This window comes from Lytechinus pictus, chromosome 12 (genome assembly GCF_037042905.1).
Source record: "Lytechinus pictus isolate F3 Inbred chromosome 12, Lp3.0, whole genome shotgun sequence".
Lineage (NCBI taxonomy): Eukaryota > Metazoa > Echinodermata > Echinoidea > Temnopleuroida > Toxopneustidae > Lytechinus > Lytechinus pictus.
This window is the reverse complement of record NC_087256.1, coordinates 9,505,001-9,517,877: the sequence shown is the minus strand read 5'-3', so window position 1 is coordinate 9,517,877 and position 12,877 is coordinate 9,505,001. Positions and strand designations below refer to the sequence as shown.

General features: G+C 36.4%; 1 protein-coding gene across 1 annotated transcript in view; it reads left to right on the top strand.

Annotated features, from left to right (window-relative positions):
- Positions 1-377: 377 nt before the first annotated feature.
- LOC129273496 (uncharacterized) overlaps positions 378-12,877 on the top strand; it is a 13,539-nt gene continuing 1,039 nt past the window's right edge. The window contains exons 1-2 of the mRNA XM_054910536.2: positions 378-789; positions 10,419-12,871. Coding sequence (XP_054766511.2) covers positions 705-789; positions 10,419-12,871 — 2,538 coding nt within the window. The 5' untranslated portion in view covers positions 378-704. The remainder of the gene's footprint in view (positions 790-10,418; positions 12,872-12,877) is intronic.

The following is a 12,877-nucleotide window of genomic DNA, read 5'->3' as shown; positions in this document are numbered from 1 at the left end:
GGGGGGGGGGGGGCGTGGGATGCCCACCCCCCAAAAAAATGACAAGGAAAAAAAAGAGAAAAGGAAAAAAGGGTGACATTTGATATTTTCTTAATATGTCAAAATCTATCACAAAATTGGAATTTTGTATTTTTTGCCCGCTCGCTTGCAACATGTTTTTAATTTTGCCCGATATGCCATATCTGCCCCTCTCATTTTTGGGGGCTAATTACGTCACTGTTGGATACGGTAAAGCTAAAATCAACACGTGTTCAAAACGAAAAGTTGTTAATGCCTTACCCCCCCCCCCCCCACCGGATGGTCCTGAGCAGGTATATAAAAAACGCCAGAGTGTCTGGATAATGATTGTTCAAAATTTCACAAGACAAATTATTGTGGATTAAATATTAAATACCTCTCGTTTGGAGCGGCATCATTATCTCGGAAAGAGGTCCCAAAATTTGACTTATAGGGATCCTTTTTACGTCACGATCATTTACTTGATTGACTGCATTTTCGCCGCTGAACTTGAATACCACGTGGAAGCGAACAACGCCTCAATTTGAAACCAAATATTTTAAGGCTCAGTTTTTCATTCCATTACCCACGTACACGTACCTATTGGCGTGTAGAAGGAAGAATAACTGGGCCCATCGGGCCTATTTGTAAGGTTTATATAACAGGTTTATAGTATCTTGATCTTTAATGTGTCTCATCGTAGACTCATGATGGCAGATCAAAGAGACCGTTTGACTTGTTGGATCCAGACTGTGTGTTTGTGCCTGTTTTTCAGTAACATCTTTCCCTTCGGTGAGTTAATATTATACTTCGTTTCCTTATTTATGATACATTTTCGTTCTTGCCCTGATACGTTTCGACTTGTTAAAGGTCAAGTCCACCCCAGAAAAATGTTGCTTTGAATAATCAAACAAGCATAACGCTGAAAATGTCATCAAAATCGGATGTAAAATAAGAAAGTAATGGCATTTTTAAAGTTTCGCTTATTTTTCACAAAACAGTGATATGCACAACTCAGTGACATGCAAATGAGACAGACGATGATGTCCCCCACTCACTATTTCTTTTGTTTGTTATTATTTGAATTATACAATATTTCATTTTTTGCAGATTTGACAATAAGAATCAACTTGACTGACCCATATAGTATTAAACATTGCTAACTACACATGTTCAGGGAGGAATTAATCGTTGTTTCACTTGACACTGAGAAGAAAATTAGAATAATTCGTATTTCATATAATAAAATACAAAAGAAATAGTGAGTGGATGGCGTCATCAATCTCCTCATTTGCATACCGACCAGGATGTGCATATAACTGTTTTGTGAAATTAAGCGAAATTCTATAATATCATAACTTTCTTATTTTACATCCGATTTTGATGAAATTTTCCGTGTTTTGCTTGTTGGATTGTTCTCTTTTTATTCAAATCAACTTTTTGTTTGGGTGGACTTGTCCTTTAATTTTTCTAAGCGGATATCGTAAGTTGAATATGTGCTTATCATGAGAAGTTGCATGGAAAAAATATAAATTCAGATAGATGAATCAAAATGGAAGTGGTGAATGTATTAATTGCTTTCTTACGTATGATTTTGGCAGTATACAGTATTATACTGCCTAGAGACCGAAGCACACCCAATTCCCGTATAATCTAACAGTAAAAAAAAAATCACTCGATCATCTAATCATATTTTTCGGTTTTTCAGTAACCAAACTGATATAGGATAAATTATGTATGAAATCTCATAAACAGAAGACAAATGAACAACGGAATGCGTGATAACAGACCTCATCTGAGCTCTATTATGTGTCATCGTTTGCCTATTCCATGGGACTTCGCCAACTTGAATCAGTTATTTAAGAAAATCCCACATTTATGTGTTAAGATGCGGTCGAGGGCGTACATTTTATCAACTTCTTGACGTTTCAAAGGAGTCGAGTCAGATGAATGACCAGGGCTCTGTCTCACAAATAGTTGCTATAGAAAATCAAACTCGTTATGTGATTTATATGTGTGTGTCGTTAAGAGATAGGAATTCTATAGAAACTCTTTGATGACGGGTCCCTAATCTCGTGGTTGGTGGAGTCATTATACCCCCTACACAAAGCGACTGCAGGGAACAATAATATTGAATGAAAATTCAGCATCTTCCACGAGAGGTTCCTATCGATGTAAACAAAAGATATAATGCTCTAACGCCTTATAACACTGTGATGAAGTAAGGAAGAAACTCTACCCAGACTACCCAACATCACAAAAAACTGTACTAGCGAACACAAAAGATGTCTGTACATGAAAGGGGCAACACAGGGTATAGCGATAGAAGGGGACACCTTAAACGTGACGCAATTTTTCTCAATTTAACGGCAGGGAGAACATACTATGTGGGTAAAATAAAAATCACACCACCTCATAGATACCCAAAGAGAAAAATTGAACACATATTCATTAGTTCTGGCCTGAAAGAGTATTTTCTCCCAAATAATTTGATACCATCGTTCTATAGTGAAGGTTTACTGTGACTCAAATTTTGAGTTGCGGGAAAGTAAGGCATTACTGCAATTATTAATCCAGGGAAGCGTTTCATGAAATGACTTGTCGAACTTTTATCTGACAAGTCCTGTTTTATCCGACAGTTACCATTGTAACAGTGCTTCTCAGCCAATCAAAATCAAGGAAAGTTGTCGGGTCTGACAACTAGTCGGACAAAAATGTTGATGAAACGCCCCCCCCCCCCAAGATGTCAATAGAGTTATAATCATACAATGGTTGCGGTAAAATCCATTGCTAATATTTTTCCAATAATCAACTATATAATTATTTAACAAACACTTTTAGTATCAACTCTCATGTTAATTTAAATGAAAAGGGATTTGCAATGACGTAAAATGCAACTCGTGTGGGGTTATTATATCCTTGGCATCATTGCAGCCATGCTTTTGGCGCAAACAAATCGAAATTTCCATCACAGTACGAAAACTCCTGATTATTCAAGCATTAACACATATCACATAAAAATGGTACCAGATTATTCGGGAGAACACTCTTTATGGCCATTTATTATAGTTATTTGTTCATGACATGTTTTCCCTTAAATTAGGGACTCGTGAGGTACAGTTTTTTTCTCATACGTACCATTACCAACTTCTTTCTTTCCTTTTTTTTCCTCCCTAAAAGAAATCCTCTTCGCTTGTGTTGCACTATTACATTTCGAAAGTCACAGGGACGTTCATCCCCTTAAAAACAAAAACAAAACATGTGAATGAAATACTACAGATACGTGTTCTCGTAATAGGAGATTCAATGCGGCCCACTCCCCTCGAAAAAAAATCATCGTTATGGAAAGAACATAACCTTTAGTCGGGTAGATATGATCAAAATTATTGCATGACTGTCAATTTGGGTATGACTGCGATTTTTTTGCTGGAAGTTGTAGTATGGGGTGTCTACTTCAAGAATCCGATGGGTGCCACCTGGGCACCCTTGGACATTTCTTTTTATTAACGTCATAGGCCACGCGCAATTTTTCACATACCTCCTAAATATGAATTCCAAATTTTAAGGAATAAACATGTCATGTTTGGTATCAAATTAAAGCTAATAAAAAAGTCGAATGCAAATTAATGGATCAATGGACATTTAAATCATGCATAGGTCAGTTAAAGGTCATTTAAGGTCATTGAGCCTTACAAATGTAAGTAATACAAATAATGTGGAACATATCATGTTCTAAATTCAAACAAGTTGGATATTGTGTAAATTTATTGGCAAAAGTTCAGATGAGGGTGTGCATATTAAGAATCCGACTGGTGCTACTTTGGCATCTCGAGGAATTTTATTTTTGTGACGTCATAAACCACACCAGCTTTCTTACATTCCTCAATATTTAGCAAAATGAATATATCATGTTTGATATCAAATTAAATCAAATTCAAAATGAAAATCAACATATATGAATCACTATAGGCATTTAAAACTTTTCCAGGGAAATTAAAGGTAATTTTAAGGTTATAAAAGGTGAGACTAAGCCACAAACGTTATTAATGCAACATTATAATGTGGAATATCTCATGTTTGGTTGAGGGTGTGTATATTATGGATGTGACGGGTTCTACCTCCTCAATTTTCATTTTCTGACGTCACGAACCGCGCCCACTTTTCACATAAGCCTACAAGTAATTATGACAGAATGTGACACCTTAGAAAATTACTTCTACAACACAAATTTATATTTTTAGACAAGTATCCAATGAGAAAAAAATCGACATTTTACATCATCTTTACTTCACTACATTTTGTTCTCTCATTCATCTTCCAGACTGATTTCCCCCTCTTTAGTCTCAACTGTTTGTTCAGGTTTCCTTGTATTTAGAATTACACAATGTTATTTACATACGATACACGATAAGTGGCAAATGCTTAGCCTAGAGCATTGGACGTGGCCCCGATTTAAATCCACATGCATGGAACAAGTTCTGATAATTCCTTGGGAGTACAGAGAGCCCTCCTAACTTATACTTCCCATTCATACATCATGTACATGGGAGGCAAGTTGCAGGGGAATCGTTCTGATCAGTTGTTCTCCAGATAAAACTCATGAGGAAGAGCACCTTTGATAATTATGCTCTTTTGCTGACTCGTCAGTTGGGGGTAGGCTCATGATCTTTGAAGCATCTGCCTTCTTGATAAATAATGTGAAGTAGTGCTAAGTAATTTTAGAAAGACCATATTTTGTTTTAGTAGTTAAGATTAAAAGTATAAATATTACACCTTTAATTGATCCAGTCCACTTCTTCCGCATCGGATTCTATAGATCAAGATTTTTTTCGAGCAGCAAGTTTAGAGTGGAAAACATTCCCTTGCCAAATTGACACAAAGTGGTATCACAACCTGATAGGGAATCAGTCAGACCGCAGGTCCCTATGCTAATGAGCAAAAAGGCCAGATTCATCCAAATCATCTCGTGGCTGAATCATCCTTCTTGCAAAATCTCGTGATTCGTGAGACTTTCTTTCTCTAAGAATTGTCTGTGCAAAGCTAGTTTTTTTTTTCTACAAATTTCAATGCCATACCTTTAACATGTTTAGTGTCAATTACTTTTCCATCAGTATGCAAAAGACTTGTAAACCCAAAATTAGAATACTGGTAGAACAGAAACGTCAGTGTTGTCAGAGAAAAAATTATATATGCTTCTACTGCCATTACATCTTCAGAAGATAGCTGATAGTACATGGAACATGACTTTGGGCCTACCCGTACTTGTTCATGACACATTGGTTGTTCCCAAGGAATTAAATGAACTTCCTTGTCGATACGATTCAGCGTCACCCTGTTCTATAACTCTTAAGGATTAATACAGTTGCTGGTCGGCCGTCGAATCATATATTTCATACTACAAGTGTGAATCGAAGTAACACAGCTCTGGCAGAGGCATGTAGTTGAGATTGTTGGTGAAGGGGAATCCTATGAGCATCTGGTCGAAGATGTATGGTACAGAGGGTAGTTGTGAGAGGAATATAACAGGACATGGTGTAAAATGTTAAATTGGTGTAGATTATTTGGAATCCCATGAAATGATTTGATACAAAAGGACAAATTAAACGTTTTGTATAAAGTCATGTGAAACTCGAGCGATCATCAACCTTTCATACGTGTAAATGACCTAAGGTCACCGTTACATGTGCTTCATTTTTTTCTAATCTTTAAATATATATTCCATTTTCCATAAGCTTCAATTTGATACCAAATATGATATGTTTATTTTGTACACTAGATAAGTCATAATTAAGAAGTTGACCTATGTGAAAAGGATGGTGTGCTTTATAACGTCAGAAAATGACGTTGCCCAAGGTTGCCAATGTAGCCTTTGTCAGATTCTTAATCAGCACATCCTCAACATAACTTTCAGCAAAAAAACCCCAACATAAATAGTGCCCAACTTGATTGTATTCCAAACACAGTAAATTCTACATTGTTGCATTACTTACATTTGTGATCCAATTTGACCTTTTATGACCTTAAATGACCTTTAATAGCCCTGGATACGTTTTAAATGTGTAGTGATTCATATAAGGATCCTATGTCGATTTTATTTTGCATTTTATTTATTGTGATTTCAAACATGTTTATTCCGCTAAAAGTCATATTAACGAGGAATGAAACTGAAAGTTGGTGTGGTTTATGACGTCAGAACAAACAATTCCTCAAGATGACAAGGTAGCATCCATCGGATTCTTAATATGCACACTCTTAAACTTAAACTTGTTTCTAGTTCCGCATTATATGTCTTACTTACATTTGTTAGGCAATTTGACCTTTTATGACCTTTAATGACATTTAACTGACTTATGCCCGATTTAAATGCCCAGTAATTCATATATTTGCATTTGATTTTTCATTAGCTTTAATTTGATACCAAACATGACATGTTAATTCCGTAAAATATGAAAATCAAATTTAGGAGGTATGTGAAAAAGTGGGCGTTGCCTATGACGTCAATAAAAAGAATGCCCAAGGGTGCCCAGGTGGCACCCGTCGAATTCTTGGAGTAGACACCCTATACTACAACTTCCAGCAAAAAAATTGCAGTCATACCCAACTTGACGGTTATGTTGGAGTTCTACTTGACTACTATATAGGATATGGTTGATAAGATAATGCTCAAAGAGGACATCGTCCACTTAAGAGCACGTGATACTGTGACGATGAACCACCCGGAGGCAAAAGTGAAATTGACAAATGGAGACAAACCACTGAAAATTTGATCAAAATTGGAACAAGAAAAACAAAGTTATGATATTTTGAATATTTCCATTCCTCTAAAAATAACTATAGTTGTATGTACAATTGATCTAATACAGAAGATGTTCATCGCTGCAACTTATTTCATTATAAGGAAGACATATCATACGGGCATTTTCACGGTAACTGACATTACACGGCACAATGTTTTCACACCTTTCATTGTGTGTATCTCTAAAACAACAAATGATGGGAGTTTGCTTTTGATAGAGTTAATAAAGTGAACCTTGCTGTATACTCTGATACTAAGTTTTCCTATGTAACCACATTTTTTTACGCATCAGCAAGCAAAAATGTGTCGGTAACTGACATTACGCAAAAGGACATGCAATTTCAGGGTGTTTATTAAAATTGAAATATCTCATGTCCCTGAGTAGATAGAGTAATAATTTGAATATGTAAATATACCTCCGTTACTAGATTAAGATGTGTCAAAATATTAAACAATTCGTTTTTGTCTTTTGGAGGCTATGATAATTTTTCCACAACCATGCTGGTAACTGACATTACACTTAATTTGCCATATAACACATGGAAGTCAAATGTGTGGAATCATTGCATTGTATCTTCTGTGCAGGGCTTCACATGAAAGTGAGCTTGATGTGGAAGTATACCCGAGTTTCTAGGAACATTTCAATGAAAAAACTTTTTCTTTTTCTTAATTCCTTTCTTTGATTTTATCATTACTTGTCGGTAACTGACAATACACATTAACATTTACCAGTGCTATATGATTTTCAAAGGCATAATTTTCTTGGTACTTATATGTAAGGCTTCTTAAAATCATAAAAATTTCATAATACTTCACATTTTTAATTATCAAAAGATAAGAAATGTATGTTTTACTTACTCGGGGGGGGGGGTGGGGTCATAGCAGCTACATGTTTTCCTATAGTAATTTAATATTGCATTGACTGTACACATGGATTTTTCCGACTATACATCCATAATATATTCATCAATTTATATAGACTTTTTAAACCTCTTCCTTCTCCAACCCCCCCCCCCCCTCCCCTCAAATAAGGCAAAATGAATAAGGGTCTCCTCCCCTAGGCTACACGTACCCCTCCCCCGAATCTCATGCAGCCTTGTAGTTTTATTGATTTCTATTCTGGTCAGTGCAAGCAATGCTTGTTCATATCTGTCGGATTTCAATTCTCTTCATAATTTGTTTAATCATTTTCTTTGCTAATTTATTTTTTAAGCTGTCAACAAAAATAAACTCCAGCTTCTAAACTGAAACTGAACTATTTGTAAATTAGAAAAAAAACCACAGTTTTAGTAGATCCATGCAACATTGATCAGAACTGTCAAATTTCACTTTTCATCTGTACTTGTAAACCAAAAACAAAATTGTATCACCCATCCACACTACTAACAGGTATAAAAACCAGGAATTTACTTTAAGCGAGGCAATGCTCAAAGAATCCTAGAAACTAAAATAAGGGACCCTGGAAATCCCCTTCATCACAATGATAAGCTTAAAAAATGTTGCAGATTTAGGCAATAGGTTGGGAAAAGTACCCCCTCCCCCCCCCCGAAAACCAAACAAAAAACTGTCTGATACAAACAATTAGGTACTTGGTAAGTGCATGTACAAAACAATTTCATAGTAATTTTTTTGCACGATGGGAATGCAACTTCCTTCATAATTTCATATAGTATTCCTTGTGAACTATACCTTTTAAAAGTCAATAGCAAGCTCCTTCTGGTGTGACTTTTAAAGTGAAAGACTTAAATAACAAGTATACAATATTTCTTCACCATAAAATTGACCACATATTTGCATTTCAATATTGGTAACCAACGTTTTATCATGGTAACTGACATTACATCTCGGTAACTGACATTACATTTTCCACTCGGTAACTGACATTACATATATTAAATGGTACCCTATAGCTTCATTGTTAATTGGTAATCTTTAATTTTGGTGTAGAAGGGAGGGGTGTTACCTATGGAGGAAATCTACCAAGTTTGATATAATATATCCTCTTTTCCAGGAAATTAGAAAAAAAAGTTCATGTTTTCGGTAACTGACATTACATACCATATCACATACTTCATCAATGTTTTTTTGTCAGATGAATGAATTACTGGTGTTTCTTTCTGTGGGATTTTAAAAAGTGTTACAATAGCAAGCTAAATCACAGGCGAAAACATCATGATCAAACCTGTTCTTTAAAAATCTGTCAAAACAAAATATGTATCAATATACTATTTTCAACACTAATTTGTATCCATACTTTGGCAGCCATTTTGAAATAAAAAATGGCTGCCAGAGTCGGAAAAAATTTTTGTCTCAACAACTTCAGGTCTTGTTTTATTAAAAAACATAAAGCATTTGACATGAATATCAACTTGATTTTTTTGCCTCTGTGTCCATCTGTAGTGAAAATGCCCATACACACATGTATGAAGATAGAAATAAATAAATGATTTGATGTACGACCATAAGAAAAGGGAAATTGGACACATGATACATGTGATTGCATCAACCCACCTAATGAATATTCATGCGACGTTCATAATAACTCTCTTCACAACATATTGCCAAATTTCAAAATTCAATAACTTCGTTAATTTGTAATCAAATTTTGATTAAATTTTCAGCGTTTTGCTTGATGAATTTTACTCTATTTATTCAGATGTAATTAATTTTAGCCTGGGGTACCCCTCTATAAAAAACTATGATTAACGGGTTTCGACAAAAGACTTTATTGAGCTTCTTAACGGCCTAGCTTACCATAGTCGGGCGGGGGGGGGTTATTGAACAGGTTTTTACGTAGAAAGGGTTTATTTTCTTGATTTCTTGATTACGATTTTTTTTATTTAAAGATGAAATGGCACTGACAGTAATATTCAGTGCTCAAATGCATGGAGACATGCAGTTCTTGACTATAGAAGTCGACTTAACAGTCCCATAGGCTCAATACACCAACTTAGAAATGATCTTCCCTATGATTTTTGTTTTCTTGATTCATGTTCCTATGTGATCCTAGATCAAATCCAGCTTGGTTGCCCAAACGGCAACTTTGGGCAATTTTGCTAAATCTGAAATGGCCGTCAGATGCCACCTTGAAAACTTATTTTATGAACTCCTTGCCCCAGAATAATGAGTAATACTCCTTTTTTAGTAGTTTTGGGGTATGAAGAATAAATTTCTATTATCATTTTCGCAATATAAGGTCATCACCAAATCAAAATCAAGATGGTCGCCAGACGCCATCTTGAAAAATTTACTTTTGATCCCTTTGTCCAAGATTCATGAATAATACCTCTTCCCATGAGTTACTTGGTATGTTGATTCGATTTATGTTATCAATTTTGCAATACTAGTATAGGATCATCTTCAGTTCACTTCCAAGATAGTCGCCAAAGCGGCCATCATGAAAAATTTACTTAACATTTGTGGAGCTCATGTAAACATGGTCTGATGAAGTTACGGAAATCTAGGCAATAAAACTTGGGACCTGAAACGACGTTGGTCTTGGCCCATACATTGAAATCTGCCATTCCACCTAGCATTACATTAGTTTTATATAGCGCGAACCACTTAATACCCGCGACTCCCCGTTTAGTAAATTTCGTTATATTTGTTTTTTCTATGATTACAGGCACTGCGTTTTCAGATGCTGAAAGTTATGGTAACTACACCGTAAATGGATGGACGATTCCTGTATGCCAGTTTTCGTTACCATGCTACAGTGACGATTGTTCTACAACCCCGTACAACCTAGGTGGAGAGTGCCATTGTGATCCTTACTGCTTTTACTTCAATGACTGTTGCATCAACTTCTTTATTCAATGTGAGGAAGATCTTGCTGATGATGACTTCTCTGAGGCGACCAAAGGCATTAATCCCAGTCAGTTCTCATGCGTGACACCAGCGGGAAATCCACAATATGATGATCAGTATCTGATGGTGAGCAAGTGTGATGAACGATGGAACGATGAAGAGACTAACATTACGAAAGCAAAATGTGAAGGTCAGGCGATGGGCGAAGACTCACTTACATTGATACCTGTAGTATACATGAACAGCATCACATTTAAAAATATATATTGTGTTCTTTGCAACTTCAAGAATGACGTAAGCCGTGTTACACCATGGGGAATAGACGCAACATGTCCATCTGCAGAGTATTCAAATACATCACGAAGTAATTTCAATAACGATCAAATCATTGGAATAATGAAACATTGCGACTGGAACTTTAATACTCCCTTCTCATTAACAGCTGGAAGAAGTTGTTATAATGTAAATATCATATCATGCGACGTCGACCAAGACAATGATACGATGGTTCAACTAGCTGAGGCATGTGAGTCCTACAAAGGTGTTGTAAGCCTTTATAATAACCCACATTGTTACTTTTGCCATAACGCCTTAGTATTAAATCAAACGCTTCAAACAATATATCAAAATTTGGTTAACATGGAATGTCCACCGCTAACTAGGACCTCGGCATTAATTCCACCCATCTTTCCTTATCCGAGCTTTCCGATTTCTGTTCTATTTGATTTCTCATCTGTTATCGCCCTCCCTCATCACGAGCGACAACTCGATATTTCCTGTGGAGATGACCAAATCTATGACCAGTATCATCAGGCTTGTATAAACCTTTCGTGTCCAGTGGGATATAGCCTCATAAACAGCTCTTGCCAAAGGCTTCCTTCAAACTTGAGTTGCTTGTTCGAGGAAGGACTTCCTGTCCTTATTGAAGTGGAGTGCATGTACGCTATCGAAGATAGGTCGAACTGCAATCCTGATGTGCATTTACCCAATACCATAATATCTTTATTCGATAGCAACTACATGACTTCTGGTAATCTTTCGGTTAGTAAGTTCCAAGCTGAAACAATAAGGAATGGGTCTTTAACGGTATGTTCTCAACGCCTGGACATATGGGGATATCTACGAATTAATGTTGATGTTTCTCAAGAAAATTTGGATAGTGTAATTTTGTCCAAAAACATTCAAAACTACTTCGGAAATGTTACTTGTAGTGACATGACTTTAACAACTTCTATTGGATGCAGCAACCTAAAAGAAATTTGTCCTAACGTCGTCGTATATGATGACTTCGTAAAATCACATGATAACGGGACAAGGCAGGTGTTTTTAGTTGGAGAAATGGCATATAGCTTTCGCGATTCCATCTATTCCATTGAATATAACATCATATCAGGGCAGACGAACTCAAAGCGAGAATATTTACAAGTGTGTAAGGTACCACCTGAAACATGTACTTTGGTATCACAGAACGTATCACTTTTTGTTGTCTTAGGCAATGGATCTTACCTGTATTTGCCTCTTAACAGAACATTGACATCGAAGGACTATCTTGAAGTTGGAAATGACACGATTTTCGTTTGCTCTTACGTATTGCAAAGTAACCCTTATTCTTCTGGATTTCTGAATTTTTCTTCAGCTCAATCAGTTTTAAGTACCATTGGCATTACTTTGTCCCTAATTGCCCTTTTCCTAACTGTCCTTTCCTATCTCAAGTTTAATCTTCTACGAAATGCAACCTCCAATTTTCTGATCGTAAGTCTCTGTGTAACTCTCATAGTCGCCCAGCTTATCGTCTTATTTGGTGGACTAGCGACATTGAATTCTCCTGTCTGCATCTCTTTTGCAATCGTGGGTCATTACACGTGGGTTGCGGTCTTCTCACACATGACGGCTCTTGCTTTTGATTTGCAACGTCGTTTCGGCATCGCAGCAAAGTTTGGCCGCACCGATGAGGGCGCCTCGGTGCTATCAAGGTTCCTTGTTTTTGTTTGGGTGTGCCCAATCTTTGTGGTTGGACCTTGTCTTGGAATCTACTTTACTGGCACAACCTTTCAACATTTCTCCCTCACCTACAGGACACTGACCTGTTGGATCGGTGATGGTTTGGCCAATCTGTATGTCTTTGGAATCCCTGTCGCTTGTTTTCTCGTCATCAATATCATTTTATTTGTCATGGTAGTTGTTGGTCTTCATCAGATGAGAATGAGTCCAGTTAACAAGCACAAGAGCAAAGAATCCAAATTGTCGTCCGACCTTCTAATTTATGTAAAGGTGAGA